At 35.8% G+C, this 23858-nt stretch overlaps 1 protein-coding gene across 1 annotated transcript; it reads right to left on the bottom strand.

The window, feature by feature from the left end:
- Positions 1 to 19429: 19429 nt before the first annotated feature.
- Positions 19430 to 20380, bottom strand: LOC100030375 (olfactory receptor 6T1-like). The gene has a single exon (XM_001379865.1). The coding sequence runs from the start codon at positions 20378 to 20380 to the stop codon at positions 19430 to 19432; it is 951 nt and encodes a 316-aa protein (XP_001379902.1).
- Positions 20381 to 23858: the final 3478 nt, after the last annotated feature.

Here is a 23858-nt window from a genome sequence, read left to right as displayed (position 1 = left end):
GAAGCTACCTTTCTCATCCTTCATGTTTATTTTTTAAAATGATTTTCAGCTGACTTTTTACTCAAGTTTCTTTCTCTACCTCCTGATTTCTTTTTATCTTTTTATGTAAGGTTTTGAATATTCTTGGCCAGCAAGTGCAAGTATCAAGTTCTGATGTAAACTAGGAAACCTATGATTGTTATTAATCTATTCACCACTCACCTTTCATTAATGACTATTAAATACAAACTACTGTGTGAAATACTGAAGATGATACCAGAGATAACTGTATCCTCCTTTTCTTCAAAAATCTATAGTACAGTAGTGAAAATAATACACATATACCATTGCTGATATACAAATGAGAATATGATTTATTCATGAATCCAGTATAAAGTGCCAAATGAATTCTGGAAAAGGAAATGTCACTTACAACCAGAGGAATCAGGGATATTATCATGAAGGTTCTTTTGAACTGAGTCTCAAAAGATGGGTTATAATTCTAATATTAGAGCTAGGGAGAAGGGTATTCTAAGTATAGAAAAGAGTATGAGAAAAAAATAGAGAAAGGAAATTTTGGAAAAATTTGCATCTTCTAGTTATCTTGTGCTATCTATTTGAAGGTTCAAGTCACTCCTGAAATATCCTGGTCATTAGTCTCCCAGAAGGTTATGCATCAAGCTAGTTTTATCCTCTGAAAAGAAGATGCCATATCCTTGAAATTTGAGGTTTTGTATAAGGAGAGGTGGAAAAAGAAAGACTACAACAAAGTAAGCATGGTTGGTTGCTCATATCAATGAACTTAACAATAACACTTAAGTTATTCAATCTAACTATTGTAGCACTCAAAGATGGAAAATACTTAGAATCATCTAATTCAACCTCTTCATTTTACAGATAAGGAAACAGACCATAGACATGAAATGCACTGTCTGTGATCATACAAATATCCTTAGATTCAGAATTTTAACTCAGGTGTGAAGAAATCCAGATCTACCATTCATTCTACTAAATCCCTTTCTCTTCTGCTGTAAAAGGAAACTAGAAATAAGTTCTGAGCTTTCTATTATGTCATTGATATTTTCTTTTGTAATATCATCCCTGCTTTCAATGTCATTGTCTCCAGGAAGTCTGCTAATTTGAATGTTCTCTGTTATTGTATTTTCCTCCCCTTTGGACCCTTCTGTTGTTTGCTCATGTACTTTAATTAATTCATTTGCAGTTTGTGTATTACAGACTGTTGCCAGTTCTGTTCTTTCCTCTTTCTTTGTATTTTGTTCCACTGTTCCAAAAATTTTCTCTTTAGTCTGTTACATCATTATCTAATTGGATTTCTTCATCTATCTGTTCTTTAGTTTTATTTTGTGCTTTTGGAACACCAAGTTCTATTTGCATGCAGTCTCCTTCCTTTTCATTTCCCCCATTTCCTTTCTCATCTTTCCTTTTTGATGTTACCCCATGCACCTGGCTTCATAACTGACTTTGTTTGGCAGCACCTGAGACTACTTGTGAATAATGTGGTTTCACTCCTTGTTGGATGTATCTCTCCATGGTTTCTAAATTTGGTGCTTGCAATGAATTCTTGCAATTACAATTACAACATTTTGTATTTTTTTGTGTATTATTGCTGCTATATTTTATATTGCTTTTCCAGGACCTCTATTTGTTATTAGCTTGGACTAATTGTGCCTTTAAATAACAGTCTCAAACCATGTGACCCATTTTTCCACATAGGAAACATTTGGGTACATTTCTCCATTGATTGCTTTGTGTATAATTTCTTGTGGGTTTGTATGATTGCAGAGTGGCTAGATTTTTTTTATTTCTTCAAGTTCTTTATGTTTAATTGTGCTATTTGCCTCCTTGAGCTTGGCTTTAAGCTCTTTTATTATTTCATCCTTTTTCTCTAGGATTTCTTTATGACCTGTAAATATATAAGTTGCAATTTTTCTTAAATCTTCCAGACTTAGTTTTTCCCAGTCTGGGCATTGAAGTTTAAAATATGATCTCATAGGTGTGTTACTGCCTTTCACAAATTGTCTCCTCGTGTGTTGGAGATTTTGTTCAGCTAAATTTTCAAATCCAAGCACATCCTCTGCTACTTCAATCACTCCATTGAGGAACTTTGATGGATGTTCCCCATTTTCCTGTCTCAATTTCTCAAAATGTCCCCAAGTATCTGGTCTTTTTAAAAAACTTTTCATTGCCTCTAATAGATCTTCTCCGGCCTTTCTTAGATAACATAGATTTTCATTATTAGATAACTCTAAGTCTGTTTCTTCCTCTGGCCATGATGTTAAGTTTGGATTATTTCTAGTTTCATATACTTTTTTGTTTCTAGTTTCAATAGTTCTGAGAGAAGAATTTCAGTGTCCTGGAAATCTGGATCATAAAGTCCAATTGCTCTTTTAAATTCTTTGAAACATCTCACTGGTTCTGAAAACCAGGAAGGCATTCGTTTTTTCAGACTTTCAAGGTCAGCTGTTGTAAATGGTTTATGTGTTTTAATATGAATTATGCCACCATCTGGTTGTAGTCTTGTTTGATCTCTTAGTGGCAATATTGATATTCACCCCTTAGCCCCATCTACCTTTTCTTGATTAACTACATTGTTATTTTTAGATGTCATGTTGTGTGTAAATACATTTGCCACATTGTTTCTCCTTAGTCAGTTGCTTAATCATTTGCTTTAGTTACATCATCTCCTCCCTCATGGCTAAAGTCATCATGGCCAGTTCATTGTCCTTTGCTTTTTTCCAATAAATTAGATATACACCTTTTTTAGGGCATAGTATAATTGGATTAAGAAGAATAATGCTCCAGCATATGTGGGAATAAATGAAAACAAGCGATATATACTTATATGCAGCTATTGCAAACTTTCATAGATCCTAAGCAGAAAAGAAATATAATCTGGAATCTTGACAAAAAATAAGTTGTAAAACATATAAAAGAAATGTCCAATCCAGCCTAGACAATCCATGGCAAGTAATAGTTTCTTTTGTCATTTTGTATCTTGAAAAGCCTTTTGCAACTGAAAAAATGTTTTTAAGTCTGGCACTTTAAGAGTTGCCTCCTCCCTTCAGAAGGAGTAGTTTTTTTTTTTCACTGTGATGTTACTAGGCAGATTAGTTGCACTCAACACTGCTCTCAAAATGGCTGCTTTCCACAGTCACACAGGCTTTTGAAATGTATGAACACCTGATTTCTCTGAAACTTCTCTGACACTTCCAACTGACTTCTTTTCCCCAAATTCTTGACAAAATAGGTTGGAAAACCTAGCTGGCTCTGCCCAATAAATATTACACTGCCAATGTATTTTAAAGATGAGGAAATTGAGCTAACAGCATTAAATGACTCGCCCAGGGTCATATAGCCTGTATGTATCTGTGGCCATATTTGAACTCAGGTCCTCCTGCTGCCAGGGCCAGTACCCTCTCCTGTAGCAACTAGTTGCCCTCTTCTCTTTTACTTTTTTTCAAATTAAAATTTATTTATTTGTTTGTTTGTTATATTAAAATACTCGGTTAATTCCCACCTTTCTTCTTTAATCCCATTAGGGAAGGCATTATTTGACAGAAAGTTATATGTATATATATATACATATACATATATATATATATAATTATATCTTACTTATTTCTATTTATCAGTTCTATCTCTGGAGGTAAACATACACAAGTCATTCTTCAAACAATATTTTTATTGCTATGTAGGAAGTTCTCTTGGTTCTGTTCATTTCACTCTTTATGATTTCATGTAGGTCTTTCCATGTTTTTCCAAAATTAACTTGCTCCTCATTTCTTACACTGCAGTAGTATTCCATCAAAATTATATTTGACAACTTGTTTAGCTATTCCCCAATTGATGGGCATGCCTTGGGTTTCCAATTCTTTGCTATGACAAAGAGAGCTGCTGTATATATTTTAGAATATAGTGGTTCTTTTCAGTTTTTCCCTGATCACCGAAGGAAATAAACCTAATGGTGGTGTTACTGAATCAATATGTAAACACATTTTTATAAGTCTTTGAGCATAATTCTGCATTGCTGCCCAAATTGGTCAGATTACTTCATTTATTTAGAAACAAAACAGAATTCTCAATTGTTTCTGACATGATGATTCTTTATTTCCAGGATTCCCATTGATTTTGTGCCTATATTCCAGTCTATTAATTCAGGCAACACATATTTATTAAGTTTGTATTGTGTGTACGATATTATGTTAGAAATTAGGAGAAATATTCATGGAATCTCAAGTTATAAGGGCATTTGAAATGTAACCAAATAATTAATTAAAAAAAAAAGTAGATATGACCAGTGACATAAGGGAGGTTTGGACTCAGTTCAACTGAACTTTTTCAGAATGGGTTTCTGTGGGTGACACCATGAATGAAGTATACATGAGTATCCTAAAATTGTCACCCTGAGATTATTGCAAATGTGAGAATCTAGGAAAAACCAAGGAGACTTCATGCATTAATGATTCCATGAAAAAATTCCTGATCTTCTACCTGTAAGAAAGATGTGGTGAGCACTGGGACCTCTTGTACAATCCAAGTTCCTAAAGAATCCACAGAATTCCACCCTTGCAGTGCTGGTGGCTGAATAAACAAAAGATCCTCTGCCTCTAAGCTTTAGATGTTTTTACACTAGTTTTAAGATAAGGGAGCCCTGTTTGCATCTCAACCATCACTAGGTTTCACAAGATAGGTACCTTACCCACCTTTATGATTAATATGTCATAAACCAGTGATGGTGAATCTATGGCACACATGCCAAAGATGGCTCACAGAACACTCTCTGTGGGCATGCATACTGCCCTACTCCTCCACCCAAGAGTTTGTTACTAAAAAGGCAGAGGAACTTGGGTGGAGCTGCTTCCTTCCCCTTCTCTACCATGACTGAGAACATTTTTTTGCATCACCTGCCCCTCTGCCCAGCAGCCCAATGGGAGTGCAAAGAAGGTAAGGTGGGCAGATCACAAGTGGCAGAGCTGGAGGAGAGCAAAGCACTTGGGCCACTCCTCTTGCCTCTTCCCCTGTCCTGAGGACATTTTTTCACACTACCCACCCCTTTCCCCAGCAGCCCAATGGGAGTGATTCCTTTCTCCCTTGTCTCGGGTAAAGGGAGGAGGCAGGGGCATCTGGCACTCAGTGGGGATGGGGGGACGATGTACAGCACATGATCAAGGGGGGTGTAATATTTATAGGGAGAGATGTTTGGATATGAAGAACAGGGGATACGGAAGGTTTGTAGCAGGGAATGGAAGACTTGAAGGGAGAGAGGGAATATGGCTGCTGGTGAGGCAAAGGAGAGAGATGCCCCTTCCAAAAGGCTATTTTTGAACAAAATGGGGTGTCCAAGAAATGAACCATTTATGATAGCCTGCAGGGATGTCTCCTCTCTATGTATTGATGCCGAAGATGCCCCAGAGTAGGTAAACACGGATCCTTCTGAAGGACAAGCCTTTTCCCAGACTTTGGTCACTCAGCAGGAGTTTGACAATGACCATTTGTAGTTTGATGACTGAACTGAGGTTCAGTTCCCTCTATGCCCCAGAAAAGATAGTCCACTTATTGGACTGCGATATTCAAATAAGAGAAATTTTAATAACCAGTTTAGATTGGAGAGGTATCAGGAAAGAGGGAAGAGGGATGTCCCTAAATAAGGTTGGAGTCTTTCTCAGCTTTGGAGCTGAGGCCAGGCCTCACAGGCTGGTGGAGGGGTTCTCTTATTCCTGTCTATGCTATATCTGTGCTAGTTTTCTTAATTTCAAAATCTTAGCAGTAGATAGCAAGCAACAAGAAAAGTTCTGACTTTCAGAGCTGGTTGGGCCTGTCTCTTCAGACTGAAGAAAGTAGAGGCACCTCAATCCAGAGACTGGGAAACCAAGCTCCTCCCACATCTAATGCCAGGAAGGAAGTCCCTGTCACAAGACCCACTGCCACTCCAAGTTGTCCCTTTCCCCACCAACTGTCAGTCTTGTCAATTTCTTCTCTGTCTAATATTCCCACTGTTGCTTGTTCCAACACAGTGGCAGAAAGTCCAGAACTTGTATTTGTTTCCATTCCACAGGGGCAGGGCACGATACATAGTTTCTAAAAGGTTTGCCATCACTATCATAAATGATGTATACTTGTGCTTATGCCCCCAGACTCAAAGGCACCTTAATATGTCCCCTGGATTATCCCTCTGGTTGTTTTCATTGTTCAACCTCCTTCCCACCTTTTCTTTCCAAGACATGTAGCTATGTGACAAACCCAGGCAAATTCATGAATTAAAGTCCCATGAATTTATTTGGCAATTTGGCAAACCCTTGTTTAATCCAGGCTTCATTGCTATCTCAAAAAAATTCCTTTGAAGTCACCATCTATATTGCTTCCACTTACATACGTGCAATGATTTACTTCTTCATATCCATCACATAACTATGTGTACTGATTTTCCTAATAAATACTTCAGCTATAGCATAAGCCTGCTCAACCATCAGTTTGCTCTCTGTCTCATTTTATACACCATGCATGCCAAGTTGCTTCCTCTTCAGTACCCTGCTGTGCTCTAATCCATCTGTGCTGGCCATAACCGTTTCTAATTTTCATAGGTAGAGATAGGATAGAAGGAATGACATGAGGAAAATTATAAAGGTACAATTAAATATTTGGTTTCCGAAAAGTATGGAAATTATGAAATAAATACATTTTTTTGTTTTTTTTTATAGTGCTATATCTAGGTGGCACAGTGGATATATAGTGCCAGGCCTGGAGGAGGGAAACTCATCTTCCAAGATCTAAGTCTGGCCTCAGACACCTAGAAGCTGTGTGACCCTGAGCAAGTCACTTACTCTTTTTGCCTCAGTTGTCTCATCTGCAAAATGAGCTGGAAAGGAAATGGAAAACTATTCCAGTATCTTTGTTAAGAAAACTCAAAACTGTATCAGAAAGACTCAGATATGACTTAAAATGATGAGACCACATAAACAATTAGGCAGGCTTAAATGTAAGGAATAGGAACAGCGGCAAAGAAGAGTTAATTAGGACTAGAGCAAGGAAGGAATTCAAAGTAAGACTGACAAATGCTAACACTCATCAGCTTGTATTTCATTTTTGCAATGGAACACCACAAAAGGTTTTAAACCAGATGGTTGAGAAAATAAAGGCAGTATTACAGGACAATTATTATGGTTATGTTATGTTATGTAGTAGAGATTGGAAAGAGATTAGAAGCAGTTAGGAGGTTATTATAAAAGATCAAGTTCAAGATAGTTTAGATTGCAACTAGAATAGTAGCAATGGGAATGATGAAGATGAGACAAAGTAGAGAAATAATAACAAAGAAGAGAATAAAATCTGGTGCCTAATTGGATATTGGATGAAAGTTCTGCTTATATCAGCAAATAAAAGGGATGATTCAAAAATTATTGTGGAAGTTTGAATATGTCCTCTAAGAGAAAACCCAAGAGCAAAGTGTGGAAATTATGAGGCAAATAAAAATTGTTTTTTATAGTGTCTATATTTCTCCTGTATCCCTCTCCTTCTTCTCCAAAGGATTATCTCATGAAAAATAATTTAAAAGAGAAAATTAAGCTAAAATGATTAACATATTTTTTTACAATATATACAATTTCCCATCCCTATGAATTCCCCATATCTGCATAGGAATGGGGAGAGGGATTGACTTCTTATTAGTCTTCTTTAGGGCCAATTCTCTCCTTTTATTATTTTGTAATATTTACTGTAGATTGATTGGTGGTGGTTGTCCTTTCTATTTAATTGATGTAGTCATATTTTTTTGTTCTGTTTCACTTTATACCAGTTCATGTTTTTCCTTATTCATCATTTGTTGCTTCCTTTACCACAGTAATATTCTTATCAATTCATGTAATCCAAATTGTTTTTCTAGTTCACATTTCACAGCCATTTACTTTGTGTCCAGTTCTTTGTTCCTACATAAAGTTTTGTTCTACATATTTTTCTAAATTGGTATAATAGTTTTAATGTTGATATAGAAAGTTTAATAGTTTTTTTTATCCCTCCCAATCTCCTTTTCTTCTTGTAAATATGTAAAGGGCTTTTGGACCTTGAAATTCAACCATAAGCCTCAATGAACATATGGCAAGACATTCCTGTTGAGGACTTGTATCCCTGGTTCTTTGATCAGCCTGAACTCTCAAATTTCCTTAGATTTAAAGAGATACAAACAGACCAGTAGTCTCCAACTTTCCCTAGGAATCCTGTTCTACCAAGTAGCATACTGGAAATTTTTTTACCTTCTCTGAACCAAAGCCCTAGGATCTGGTCAGAAGTAGGACATGTAACTCCATGGCAATGGGTAGTAAAGGAAAGTCTGAAGAAGTTAAAGAAATCTTAACATTTCTCATTTACATAACTCACTCACATACCAAATTTCCTTAAGATAATGCAAAAAAAGAAAAAAATTCATAGCTTTGTCAGCACATTTTCATGATCTTACTAGGTGAATAGGACACTGTCACCATTCATGTGACTACAAATACATGGTGACATATATAGTATGGGTGCTTTGTTTAGTAATAACAAATTTGTATCCAGGGCACAATGGACTAATTCTTTTAATGATCTTCCTTTTCAGTACAACAGATACTACTACTTTGCCAGCAAAGTCATTTGTTGTTACTTCTCCAGCAGTGGTTACAGATAACATAATTTGTTAAAGTTTTGAATTTAATATTTTTCCAGATTATAGACATATATATGGGTACAATATAGATATAGATATCATTTTAATAATCACTTTCTTACATTTTGTGATCCTCTCAACCTTCCCTCTCTCCATGGTGGTCTTCAATATTACATAGATTGTACAAATACAATACATATTTCCACATTTGTCATGTTGTGAAATAAGCCAGTTATTACTTAGAGAAAAATTCATGAAGGAAATAAAAAAAATGATATGTTTCAATCTGTATTCAGACTCCATCATATTTTTCTACGGGAGGTGGATAGCCTTTTTTCATCTTGAATCCTTTGGAATTCTCTTGGACCTTTGCATCGTTAATAATAGTTGTTATTCATAGTTGATCATCATACATTATTGCTATTACTATGTACAACATTCTCCTAGTTCTGCTCACTTTGCATCATTTTATGTGTCTTTCCAGGTGTTTTAGTGATCATTTGTTTGTCATTTTTTTTTTGGCATAACAGTATTCCATAACAGGCATATACCATAACTTGTTCAGCCCCAACCCAGTTAATGGACATTTCTAGTTTCCAATTCTTGCTGCCAAGAAAAAAGAGCTACTATAAATATTTTTGCACAAGTAGGTCCTTTTCCCCTGTCTTTGGTCTCTTTGGGATATAGACCTAGGAGTGGTATTGCACAGTTTTACATATTTTGGGCATGATTTCAAATTGTTTTCCAGAATGATTGTATCACTTGACAGCTCCATCAAGTGTATTTAGTGTCTCAGTTTTCCCACATCCTCTCCAAAATTTCTCATTTTATTTTTTTGTCATATTAGCCAGTCTGATAGTTGTTAAAGGACACATAAGAGTTGTTTTAATTTGCATTTCTCTAATTACTAGTGATTTTGATTTTTATATGACCAAAGATAATTTTAATTTTTTCATTCAAGAATTGCCCGTTTATATCTTTTGACCATCTGTTAATTGAACAATGCCTTATTTTCTTGTAAATTTGACTCCGTTCTCTATATATTTGAGAAATGAAGCTTTTGTTTGAGACACTTCCTATAACCCTTTCCTCACCTGTTTTTTTCTAATATTGGTTGAATTAGGCTTGTTTGTGCAAAATCTTTTTAATTTAATGTAGTCAAAGTTATGTATTTTTTAAATCTCATAATATTATCTATGTTTTACTTGGTCAAATTTTTTCCTTATTCATAGATCTGATAGTTAACTATTTTGTACTCCCCTAATTTGTTTATGGTTTCACTGTTTCTATCCATTTTGACTTTACTTTGGCATATAGTGTGAGGGGTTGATCTATGCCTAGTTTCTGCCATACTGTTTTCCTGTTATCTCAGCATATTCTATCAAATAATTTGTTTTTCCTCCAAAAATTTGGATCTTTCGAATTGTCAAACACTAGTGTGATTATCATTTACTACTGGATATTGAGTGTCTAATCTGTTCCACTGATCCACGAATCTATTTCTTAACCTGTACCAGATTGTTTTAATGGTTGCTACTTTATAATGCACTTTGAGATCCTATATAGATTGTCCACCTTCCTTCATATAATAATAACATTATTTAGGCAATATTGTTAAGGAGGTATAAATTGCTTATGAAAAATTTCCTCCTGTTCTTCTCTTTCTCTTCCTGCTATGATAGGCAAGTAAGTGGTGCGGTGGATACAGTGCTCATCCTAGCATCTGGAAGAACTGAGTTAAAATGTCATCAGACACTTATTAGCCATGTGACCAAAATCAAGTCACTTAGTCTCTGTTTGCCTCAGTACCTCTACTGTAAAATGAGGAAAATAATAGCACCTACCTTACAGAATTGTAGTAAGGATCAAATGTGATAACATTTGTATATATAGCTTTATATAGTGCCCAGAACACAGTGGCACTACATAAGTGCCATCATTTAAACTGTTTTAATAGTATAATGTGTTCCTAGACTCAGATTTCCACCCCCTCCATTCAATATAGGTTTATGGGAAAGAAGTACTCATTAGATTATAAATGTATTTCAAATAATGGAATATCTGCTATAATGGCATTTAGATTAGAGGTGATATTTTGGGGACATTTTCTTTGCCAGCACCTTTCAAATCACAACACGCTGGCCCTGTTCTGCTACTGTTCAGCAGCAAAAGGTTGGTATCATATCATATGTATTTAGGTGACTTAAGACCTACAGATATCATTTGATTCATCATGTAGTACTGTGGTGTGTCTGTTCAAGAGATGGCTGACAAGAGTGGGTATAGGAAAGGGAATTTTAGATGATGGTAGGAAAAATGGCAGTGAAGATATGACTTAATAAAACCAACCTCTATCCCCTTATGCTGAATTACTTTGCACAGATTTGGATAAAAGACAGTGTTATTTTCCTGTGGAAAGAAAGAATAAAAAAATAACCATGCTCAGGGAGAGAAAGGTAGAGATAGAAGAAATTACCTTAATTCCAGCAAAGGAGGTAACCTGGGGAGAGAGAAAGGGGATAATGGACCCAATGTGGGCACATGGTAGAAAAGTCATTCAGAGAAGTCTCAATTCATTGTTCTGCTCTTTATCTTTTAAAAAAATGATGTTAAGCATTTAAAGATACATTTTCTCCTAAAAATTGTTGTTTGCATTCTATTAATTTTTGCTATATTGTCTCCTTAAAAGTGGCCATTGTTGCTAATTATCTTTAAGGAAATTATTGATTGCTTTTATTAGTTGTTTGTTTACCTACACATTTTTTAGGATTGGGTTATTTACTTGCTAATTAGAGTTTTCAAAACAATTTAGATTTATTATTTTACTTGATCCTCACAACAGTCTTGTAAAGTAGAGAGGACAAGAATTATCATTTGAATATTATGGATGAATAACCATGGTCACACAGCTCATAGTTGTCAATTGTTCTTTCTTCAAAATCCAGGACATTTTACTACTGCCACACATTGCCATTCTTCCCCCATGTCTTGTAGACATTACAGTTCTAGGTCTATAGGGTCTTCTTCCTGTCACTAAGCACAAAACTATTTCTTTAGCTATGTCTTAACAACTAGACCCAACCTCACATTCTTACCTAATCATGTTCTCAGGATCTAGTTGCTATAGAACCATACTTATAGATTAATTTATTCTTTATCTATTTTAAGATTTTTTTTTTTACTTTATAAATCTGGAGTTGCAAATTCCTTTACCTCCATACAACCCCTCCACCTAATGAGATAATAAGTCATTAAACATGGGAAATCATGCAAAACATATTTACATATTAGCCATATCTTGAAAAAAACATGAAAAATAAAGTGAGAAAATTATACTTACATTTGCACTCAGAGTTCCTCATTTTTCTCTCTGTAGGTGGGTAGCATTTTCTCTCATGAACCCTTTGGAATTGTCTTGGATCATAGTGTTAATCAGAATATCCCAGTCTTTCCCAATTGATCATCATTACAATATTGTTATGACTCTTCACAATGACCTATCGGTTTTTCTCATTTCACTTTGCAACAGTACACATATATCTTGTCATGTTTTATTTTTTTCTGAAATCATTCCCCTCATCATTTTTTGAAGTATAATACTACTCCATCACAATCATATGCCATGACTTTTTCAGCCATTCTCCAATTAATGGGCTCCTTTAAAATTTCCAGTTCTTTGCCACCAAAAAAAAAAAAAAAAGTTGCTATGCATACTTTTGTATCTATAGGTTCTTTTCCTTTTCCCTTTTTAGGATACAGACCTAGTAGTAGTATTGCTGGGTCAAAGACTAAGCACAGTTTTATAACCTTTTGGGCACAGTTCCAAATTATTCTCCAGAAGTATTGGATGAGTTTGTTTCTCCACGGGTAGTTTATACCTATTATTTATACCTATTTTTCCCTCATCTCCTCCAGCATTTGTAATTTCTTTTAGGCATTAAGTCGTACAACAAAACTACTTTAATTTGCATTGCTCTAATCAGTAGTAATATAGAGTATTTTTTTTTCATATGACTATAGATAGCTTTGATTTCTTCTTCAAACTTCCTGTTTATAGCCTTTCTCCATTTATCATTTGGAGAATGGCTGTGATTTTTATAAATTTGACCCAGTTCTACACTCAGTATACATTTGAGATGTGAAGTCTTTTACAAAGGAACTTACTGTAGAAAATTTTTGATATTATTTCATTGTCTATGTCTTTTAGTTCTTAGGAATTTTATGTATCATCTTCCCATATAGTAATTTAAGTAATTAATTTTATTGAACCTCATTATTTATTTTTTCCATGTTTATCTTTTTATGCTTTATTTTTTTCAGGAATACAGAAAAGTACTTGATTTTGTTAAATATTTATTTTTCCCTCTATACTCTGGGTATAATGCCAGGTATATTATTCTTGGTTATAATCCTAACTCCTTTGCCTTCTGGAACATCATACTTCCCATCTCTCTACTCCCTTAATATGGAAGCTGCTAAACTTTGTGTGATACTGACTTTGGCTCCACAATATTTGATGTTTTTCTTTCTGACTGCTTCAAGTATTTTTTTTCTTTGATGTAGGGACTCTTAAATTTAGCTATAATATTCCTATAATATAATTTTCATTTGGGGACCTTTTTCAGGTGGTGATTGGGGAATTCTTTCAATTCTATTTTACCCTTTGGATCTAAGATAACAAGGCAGTTTTCCTTGGTAATTTCTTGAAATATGGTGTCAAAGCTCTTTCTTTGATTGTGTCTTTCATGTAGTACAATAATTCTTAAATTATCTATCCCTAAACTATTTTCCAAGTTAGTCTTTTTCTGATGACTTTTCATAGTATCTTCTATTTTTTTCATATTTTTAATTTTGTTTTATTGTTTCTTGTTGTCTCATGGAGTCATTAGCTTCCACTTGCCTAATTCAAATTTTTAAAGAATTATTTTCTTCAGTGAAATTTTGTATCTCTTTTTTTTCCCCATTTGACCAATTTTTCTTTTTAAGGAGTTCTTCTCAGTAGATTTTTGTGCCCTTAAACATTTGGCCTATCCTAGTTTTTAAGATAGTATTTTCTTCAGTATTTTTTGCATCTCTTTTATGGGAATTTTTGTAGGTTTTGGATCCAATTAACATTTTTCTTTGAGTCTTTTTTTAAAATCTCTTTTCACATTGTGGTGCCTTCTTCTGAGTTTATGTCTTTATCTTCCCTTGTCACCACAGTAGCTTTTTATGGTACCAATTAATTTTGTTGTTGTTGTCTGATCATTTTCCCAGCTTTCATATCAAAGTTTAGCTCTGCTCACCTAGGTCTGGGGAGATACTGCACCAACTTTCATCCTTTTATGTTTTTTTTTTAGAGGTAAATGTGAGGGTCTAAAAAATTTTGGTGCTTCCAAGATAATGTAGTCCTAGAAGAGGTATGGCCACCGCTTTTCTGATCTGTACTCTCTTCTTTCTCCAGAAAAATTCCATAGTGTTAAGATTAAATTCGCCAAACTGTGGTAGGTAAAAATTAGTTTCTCTGCTAGAAAGTATTATATTTTATGAGGTTTACAAAAGATTAAGAATATAAAGAAAGTACAAGTAAGAAAGCACATGTCTAGGCCCAGAGAGCCCATTCACAATCACTCACATCTTGCCTGCTAGGCAGAGAGCTGCGTGTGCTCCAAAGCGGAAGTAGGAAAAGGAAGAGAGATCAGTAGGCTTTTATAGCCAGTTAAATAGAAATTTTGATCTCACCCAGAAGAGGATCTCAGTGAGATTACAAAGCATTCTGGGAAGTTGTCAAGGACTTCTGGGGATTGAAGTCTGGGGTTCAAATCTCCATTTTTACATTTCACCATATGATCCTCTAGGGAAAAGGCTTTTTCCAGAGGATCATGAAAATAATAACCTAAAGATACCTAAAATAATTTGAGGATAAGAGAAAAAAAAACAAGAAAAACAATAATTGCTGGGTGCATTGACAAAAAGCCATTTAGGGGGCAGTCCCCTTTGGCATGAAAGTATACATACAAATAAATATTCAATCAACCACACCCAAAGTTAATTTTGATCTTCTTGTGAAGCTTGTGGTCTGTAGGCATCTTCATGGTGTCTTCTCCAAGCAGTTCAGTTTCTGGATTCAGAGAGGTACCATCTTTCTTTATCTAAAATTCTTCTTAAAAGAAATTTAAACTTTGCAATTTAAATAATAATATGTTTTACATTTCCCCGTCTTGAGGGTGATTGAAAAATATAGGATAACTTAGGAATTTATGGCTGAGTTATGAGGTATATGAATCAATTGGAAAGAGAAATTAAAAAGACATCAGAAAAATCCAAATAAAAAAGAAAATTTCTGGATGAAAATATAGATTATCAAACTCTTATGTGTAAAAATTCCAAGTAAGGAAAAATAAATCTATAACAGGTCCTTGAATCAGGGCCCAATTAAAATGATCTAAGCAATTATGCATTTACCCAGTCAGTAGCCAGGACTACAGAAAGTTTGCATACTATGAAAGACAGAAAAGGGACCAGATTATTGGAGCCAAGTAGGAGCCAAGTTTGGGGATACCCGTCTGTAAGTATTTTCAGAGTGAGTGTGGACACCAGGAAGGCCTATGTCGTAACAAATGTTAAACATAGCAACCTCGAGTCTTCACACTAGGCTCAAAACCTTTGTATTGGCTTAGAAGTGCATCAATCCATCCTGGATTGGTTTATCTTTGGCCCTATGCAATGGCTCTTTTGTGTATATTTTGTCCTAGAATCAGACAGAATTATTAAGTAAAGTCCCATAATTTTTTAAAAAATAATTAATGGCATCATTTTTATAGTCTCAAGCTTTGGGGGAATGCATTAACATTATAGCAAATGTATTTTAAACTTATATTACTGCAAAATCAAAAAAGTTAAAGAAAATCTTAATGCTAGTGACATGTGCTTCAAATATAAAAAAGGAGAGAAAAAATAAAAAAAACAAATAGTATATTGCACATACAAGAAAAATATAATAAAAGAGTTTAAAAATAAAAATGTAGCTTATAATCATTGACATGCTGTGTCAGCTAAGAAAATATAGAATGCAAGGATTTCTCTCCAAAAATGAGATCCATTTACTCTTCATATCTGGCCGTGATCCACTGTGAGTATGAGCAAATGAATGTTACAAGGTTTTTTAAAATAAAGCACAGTATTACAAATATGTAGATATCAATATCCCCAAAATTCTCAATAGCCCAGTTAATTACAATAGCAAACAAACACACTATCATATTTCACATAAGTTGCTGTATGGCATTTTTAAAGGCCTATGAACCGATGGATATTTGTCACAAGTTTTTACAAACATAGCAAATCTTTCAACCTTAGTATTTAAACAAAGTAAAACTTCTTTTGGGTTAAGAACATCATCAAGAAATCTTAGATATCATTCAGGTGGAAGTAAAGTAGTGAGCTGAAGAGTATAAATGTGTCATGCTCCTTTTTGGGAGGCGTTTTAGGGGTACAAATGCCCTGAGATTAACTGCACAACTTCCATTCACATATTTAGAAATGCAGGAAGGTTGGAGTTATAATTGTATTTCACTTCAGCTACTAGAATGAGCCTTACACCTCGTGTTGGGGCAGGTAAAAATGACCAGAGATTGTTAAGAAAAATTCTAAAAATCATATCTAAAGAACCCTAAAATCAATATGAGATATTTAGCCTATTAAATTTTCCAAAGGTTGTTATACAATTATAGCATTTTTTTCTAATGGAGTCCATCTATCCTCTATGTGACAATTTACAAAGTCAAAAATAGAAAATCTGTTTTTATAGGGCTTACTCAATTATGTTCAGCATGTTTATAGGGGAAAAGCAACAGAATTTAACAGTAGTTAAAACCCAGTACATTAAAATGATTCAGTGTAACAGAATGCAGTAATATATGAACTTAAAATCACAAAGTTAAAGCATAAACAAGCAAACAGCAAAATGCAATAGAATACAGAGATTTTCATTGGAGTCTGAAATGCATTAAAAATATAACCTCCAGTCTCTTTAAAGTTCCTTGGGGTTTTAATCCATTTAGATGCCTATTGTCAGAAGGCAGATTCGTAATGGTTAGGCAATGGAGGTTAAATGGCCTGTCCAGGGCCACACTGCCAGGAAGTCTCTGAGGGCAGATTTTAACCCAGGACTTCCTGTCTCTAGGCCTGGCTCTCAGTTCACTGAGCCACTGAGCTGCCTCCACAAATTTTTCTAAAGAGTTGCTAGGAGCTGAATTTTTTCTCTGGCATGCAGGTGAAGTAGATGAAATTATCAATATAGTTAAAAGATATTCTTTGAAATACCCCATTGCTTGTAAGTTCCTGTTTGGAAAAGTCTCTTCCTTCTTTCCCTTTCTTTCTCCCCTTCTGTGATCCACCCCCATTTTTTTTGTTACTAGCTGGTTTTTGATCCTGAAGAAATTGGGTCTGCTACCAGAAGCCTGGGTGATCAGCTTGGCCAGGTGAGTGAGAGAGAGAGACCACCAGGGTGGGCAGGGCTGGGACAGGAATGCAGGCAATCTGGGTCAAACAGCAAACAGGTCTGGAGCAGATGGCTGCAGGCAGGCAGGGCTGGGCCAGGCTGGGAGCCGGTGAGCTACCTAATGGCTGGAATGAGCTGGATCAGCAAGAGCTTTGCGAGGGTAAAAAACCTTGGCCAGAGAAACACGGCTTAAAAAAATTTCTAGGCAGTAGCTATTAAAGGCTGAACTTAAAGATCAGTAAAGAAAAGAATCAGAAGATTGAGAGTATTTCATTTTTCCAACATGGTTACGCCAAACTGTTAAGATTAAAATTGCCAAACTATGGGAGGTAAAAATTAGTTTCTCTGCTAGAAAGTATTATATTTTGTGAGGTTTACTAAAGATTAAGAATTTAAAGAAAGTACAAGTAAGAAAGCACGTGCCCAGAGAGCCCATTCACAACCACTCACATCTTGCTTGCTAGACAGAGAGCCGTGTGCTCCAAAGAGGAAGTAGGAAGAGGAAGAGAGATCAGTAGGCTTTTACAGCAAGTTAAATAGATATTTTGATCTTGCCCAGGTGAGGATCTCAGTGAGATTACAAAGCATTCTGGGAAGTTGTCAAGGACTTCTGGGGATTGAAGTCTGGGGTTCAAATCTCCATTTTTACAATAATCACTTACAGCCACAAACTCTATCACTCCTCTTGCTTTGATACTGTGACTGGAATCCCTGATTCCTTGTGACTGACCAATAGCAAACTGATTTCTGCTACAGGAAGACTTGCAAACAAGTGCAAGCCATGAAACTTTGAAGATCTATCAATCAGAAAAATTCCAGAGAAGAATGTGGCTAAGGAGATTGAAGTTTGAATAATCTGGCACCCAAACTGATTTTACTCACTTTCTTCCTTGAGACTCTGAGGAAGAAAGCTGACAGAGAGATTAACTCTGTAGTTTCTGGTTACTGGTTTCAACTTGAAGACTTGGGCTTAGCTCTGAAGATCTTTTCAAATTATTAACAATATTCCCTTAAAGACAATTCAACTATTCTTTCTTTATATTGAATCTATAATAGGTTATGGAAACCCAAAATTCCTTCTATCCTTTTTCCTTACTCTCTACCCTTTCTTCCTTTAAAATAAATCTCTTTCCAGTATTTTGAAGTGAAATTAGTCTGTTGAAAGCTGCTATAATTTACCATCACTGAGTAGCAGTTGGGATCAACAGAAGGAAGCAGGAAATGGGTGGGGGGGAGGAGAATTCAGAATTCAGTCTCTCCTTGACCTTATTTCTTAGAGTTATTGTTCCAGCTTTCCTCTTTACTTTAAATACATTAGTAATTAAGGCTCTAATACACACTCCTCTCTACCCTGGAACTGAGACCCAGAACTGTATAGAGGCAATAGAATTGCCAATCAGTACTAGCTTTTTTCAGTGCCTGGAAAGGGTACTCATATTCTTTTTCCAATCATTAACACAATCTCTTTACCATTTTTTGCCTGGGAACTCCCAAAGCTGCTGCTACTTACTATTCCAGCTATTGTTAATACTGCCTTGTGTGTGTGTGTGTGTGATTTCATTACAGACTTTTGTCCAGTGCCACAGACTTCTATTTAGTTCTCTTAGGCCAGAAAAATGTCTAAGCATAGCCTTTTGTTGGTTTTGTTGCTCCAAAGTTTGATTTGAGTTCTTATTTTAAAGTAATTTGAAGGAGATGGTTGAGAGGGTGCAGCTAGAACTAATCCTCCATTGTGACTCTGCTCACCAAAACCTCCCTTTGGTAGTACCTTTATATAAAGAACCATAAGATTTTCTCAGGAGGACAGGTTTTTTTTTAAGTTCACACCATCTAGAATATCTTCTATCCCACTGTTGACTAAACAGTATACTTCAACTGATATCTACACAGTCATCATTCTCTACCTCATATGTAAATATTTCTAGTTAAGTTCTATATGTTGTTTATACATTTTTATATCAGAATTGAAAAGCAATAAAATATCTCTGAAGACACCTTTCATTCTATAAATGAAGAAGCAATTTCGCAGATGGAAACTTACTTGTCTTTATGTCACATAGGTATTAAGTGGAAGATTTGGGACTCAAAACCTTTTGACTCTTAAGCCCAGGGCTCTTTTTACTCTTCCACAATGCCATCCTTCCAGTTCAATGATGTCTTTATTGATGGTGTTTACTTTGTGTCTAAAACATGCCCAAATCATCAAGATCCCTTTTTATGGTTAATAGATGAAATTTCTTTGTCTCCAAAGTACAACAGTACCCCATTATCTGGGACTTTTGCCTCTCCACTCTTTCCATTTCCCAAGGTCCTTAAATTCTTCTGGTAGTTATGTTCCTGTGCCATCTTAAGGCATCTCCTAGGGCCTGTTTCACCTTATCATTACGGAGACTAAAGATGAATGGATTGAGAAGTGGAGTAACGATGCATCCTAGGGCTGAGACCCCTTTGTTAAGGAGCCTAGACTGAGTCTCTGATGTGCGGATATACACAAAGATGGAGCTGCCATACACAATGACAACCATGGTGAGATGAGAAGCACAGGTAGAAAAGGCTTTCTTTCGTTCTGTGGCTGTTGGAGTTCTGAGGACAGTAGCAAGTATGCAGGTATAGGATACAGAAGTCAATGCCAGGGAGCTCAGAAGAACTGCTGTGGAGAGAATAAAGGCCACTAACTCCAGAAGTTGGGTACTCCCACAAGAGAGCCTCATAAGAGGCCAGCTATCACAGAAGAAGTGATCAATGACATTGGGGCCACAGAAAGGCAATCTTGCCATGAGGATGGTAGGACAAAGCACCCAGAGGAAACCGGCAATCCAGGAAGTTATTACTAGTCGGACACAGATGGGACGATTCATTAAGGTCTCATAGTGTAATGGATGACAGATAGCCAGATAGCGGTCTAGGGACATGACAGCCAAGAGGAAGAAGTCAGTAGTGCCCAGGAGGAAATAGAAGTAGGATTGCATGATGCAGCCAGTAAAGGAGATAGTATAGTCTCCAGTAAGAATGCTTATCAGAATCTTAGGGACAACAACAGAGACTAACACCAGCTCCAGTAGTGACAGATTTCTCAGAAAGAAATACATCTGGGTTTGCAGGCGGTGGTCAGACCAACTAAGCACAATAATGATCAAGTTCCCCATGACTGTAACCACATATGTTATCAAAAGGCCAAAGAATAGTAGGAGCTGAAGTCCCCAGTTACCAGGGAAACCCATCAGCAAAAATTCTGTTACCTGGGTCCAGTTCTCTGAATACATTTCCTGTTATCTGTGTGAACAAAAGGAAATCAGAGATAATTTGAGGTTTCGTGATAGATCATTAATCAAACACCTTTTTAATTTTTCACCTTCCATATGTAGGGCCTCAGGCTAGCTTGTGGGACTATGAAGGATATATGGCATTTTATCCACTTTACATGTATGTGAAGATAGGATAATGGAAATAAAAATTTGGGGAAATTCTGATTATCTTTTTTCTAATCTACGTATTGGTAAAATCCCAGTATCTTTCCTCCAATATTTTCTAGGAAGACCTGGAGAAGACAATACTATTGTGCTGTAAGCATATCTTTCCTTAAGGTAAAGTCAAACACTCAAGTGAGGCACTGGCTCCCATGATTTTGGGTTAAAAACTTGTCCTACCTAGACCCACTCAGCTTGGTAGACTATTGACCCAAAAGTTGGGGAGATGCTTATACAAAATTTATATCTTTATGAAGTGCTTTTATCAAAGCAATCCTGTTATATACCTCATGGGACCATTATTATTCCCATGTTGTAGATGAGAAAGCTGAATGACTAAAGTGAATTATAATCAGATGACTAGATTATGTTAAATCCAAGAACCAAACAGATCCAAATCTTCTAACTGCAATTCCAGAGTTCCTTTGTAGCTCATCAACTTGCCTCCCAACCTAAGCCAAGAAAAATTATTGAGTTATGGGTGGGAAAATAGTAACCAATGTGAATTTCAAAACTACTCAACCCTGTTCAAACCATTCTTTAGAGGATGGGATTTGGCTATTTCCTGATCAATAACAATGGAGATACTTGGAATGACAGAATCAGGTCTTGGAAACTACAATGTCCACCCTACTCAGGGTAACAGGATTTAGGAAGGGCTGCAGCAAAGCTCAAGATTTAATTATTTGAGAATATGACCTTCAACAGACATGTGCAAAGGGGACAGACCTTTGGGCGGTCCTGGGTTAAGCTAGAGCCACCATTGGCACAGGGGAGACACAGGAAGTGAGGTAGAGGACAGCTGAGGAGTCTGGGGACTTCCTGTGTGGAGGAAAGGAGGTTGTTGGAGATGGTGCTTGGAGTGAAGGCCCTGAGACTGTTTCTCCATTTTGGTCACATGAGTGATAGGGACTGATCTCTTTTCTTTGCCTCGGCTATCCAAGACCTTGGGCCTTTGGCCCAGCCTAAGCAGAGGGGGTATTTAAGCCCTATTTCCTTCTCTCCCCTTTCTCTCTCTCTCTCTCTCTCTCTCTCTCTCTCTCTCTCTCTCTCTCTCTCTCTCTCTCATACCTTTCTTCCTCCTGTTAGTAATTAAAAAACTCCATAAAAGGTTGACTGCTGACTTGAGTTTTCATTTAGGAATTACATAGCTGAATTCCTTGGCGACCTTAAATTAATATATATCAGTCTTTTAATATGATTTCCATATCACACCAAGGACTAGATGTCTGACTAATTTAAAACATGACTGAATTTAGATTAAATATATGTAATAACATTAATTATGGGGGTTACTGTTTAAAGACAATGAATCATATATTAGGCATATATATTGATAACTATAGGTATTTAGAAGGCAATTGTATATTATGGTGACCTCAAACCCATCTGCTATCCTTTTGGCATGCCCATGAATCTGATCTCCACTACATATATTTAAATGATCAACAAAAGAAGAAGATAGTAAAAATTATTTCCAAGGCAATAGTATAGACAATGAAATATATAGAAGTTTAGAAGATGGAGCTATTTGTGAGAAGTTGAGCAGTCAGGGAAGGAGTTATAGAGCAAGTAACATCAACTGGAAATTAAAAGAAGACTGATTTAAAAAAAGAAGGCTGATTTAAAATCTAAGAAGATGAAATTCTAAATAATAAGTCCTACTCGGGTTCAAAAGTATCTCCACAAGTTGGCAAAAAATGACTAGAAAACAGGTCATATTAAAAATAGAATACACCACAAACTTAAATGTGTTAGTGGAACATGATACCAAGATGAACCAAAAGTATATGACAATCAAAAAAGCTAATATTATCTTAAGTTGCATTGAGAGTAGTGTCTGCAAAGAGGAAATTGATATTACCATTATATTCTTCCTTGCTTAGATTACATATGATCCCATTGGCATTTCCAATCCAACTTGTCCAAAATGGAATTCATTAGCTTCCTTCCTGAATCCACTCCTCCAAACTTCCCGACTTCTGGTTATTATCTTTCAGCCACTCAGGTTTCCAACTTGATAGTCATCTTTGAATTTTCCTGATGCAGAAGCCACATCTTCATTTTCCTCTCAGTGAATTCTCCACTTTGGACCAGGGCTCTAATTGGTGAGCTTTAACCATTTCCTATTTGATCCTAAACTAGCCATGCTGCTTCCCAGACATCTCTAAGCCATAATTTTTGTACTGCAGCCTTCTCTTCCTCTTCCATCAGGAGCTGAAAACTCATCCCCAGGTCATGGGTTCTGTTTAATCATCTTTTACCATATATTACCACTTCTCAGGTTGACTATGGAACTTCCTGACTATCTCTAAGCCATGCCACTTCAGGCATTACTGTCTGTCAATTTCTTCCTTCTCTCATTTGTAACTTTCCTTCACCTTATGTGATCCTTTATTAGAATGCAAGCTTCTTGAGGAAATGGACTGTTTCTGTTTTCTTGTATGTCTTGAATGTCTATCTCTATTTAGTGTCAGATCCGGACACTAAATAAGCACAAAGGAAATTATTTTCATTCATTCATTTTATTTCTGAGACGTAAGTGTGTCCATGTCTCTTTCTTGCTAAAGGATGTTCAGTAACTCCAGAGTCCTTCTAGGGAAAAAATTTAGCTTTGTATTCAAAGGACTCAAGATTTGTCTTCCATATTGACATTTTAAGCTTATAGATATTTTATATTCTTCTTTATAGACATTTTATATTAATCAATTCTGAGGGACTTTTGACAAAGAATGCTCTTTAACTCCAGAGAAAGAGCTGTTGGAATCAAAATGTAGGTCAACACATATTATTTTTCACTTCAGTTTAGTTTTGTTTTTATTTTGGGGATTGGTTTTATATGAGTGTTTTCTTACCATATAACTTTGGAAAACATGTAGAAATTTGTTATTACATATAATTGGTAAAAAATGGAATTTAAATGGAAGCAACTGGACTAGAGAAATGTGAAGATTAAAGTGACTCCTGATCCTTAACATTTATAAGTCTATGATAAACATAGCAGTAATGAAGACAGCAAGACAAAAGCAAACTTCGATTAGTAGAGGCAGTTTGATATTCTAACTGGGGATGTCATATTTGGGTGGGTGCTAGTGATGCCCTAAAAGATCTTAACTTTATTATGTTTCAAATGGTTGTCTCTCAAAACACATCCATAAAAGAAGAAACCTTTGGAGTATCTTTCCCACTTACAATTTTGCCACTTACCAATTTGTGGGTTTGTCTCTATGGAGTGACTACTTTCATAGTTTCCAGGCTTGTTAGTGGGTCTGCA

The sequence above is a fragment of the Monodelphis domestica genome, chromosome 4 (assembly GCF_027887165.1).
Source record: "Monodelphis domestica isolate mMonDom1 chromosome 4, mMonDom1.pri, whole genome shotgun sequence".
NCBI classification, from domain to species: Eukaryota; Metazoa; Chordata; class Mammalia; order Didelphimorphia; family Didelphidae; genus Monodelphis; species Monodelphis domestica.
Note: the sequence above shows the minus strand (reverse complement) of the source record. Positions and strands in the feature narration are given on the sequence as shown.

Bases quoted from the DNA above. Each gene is read 5' to 3' on its own strand.
- LOC100030375 (XM_001379865.1), bottom strand. From the start codon at position 20,380: ATGTATTCAGAGAACTGGACCCAGGTAACAGAATTTTTGCTGATGGGT.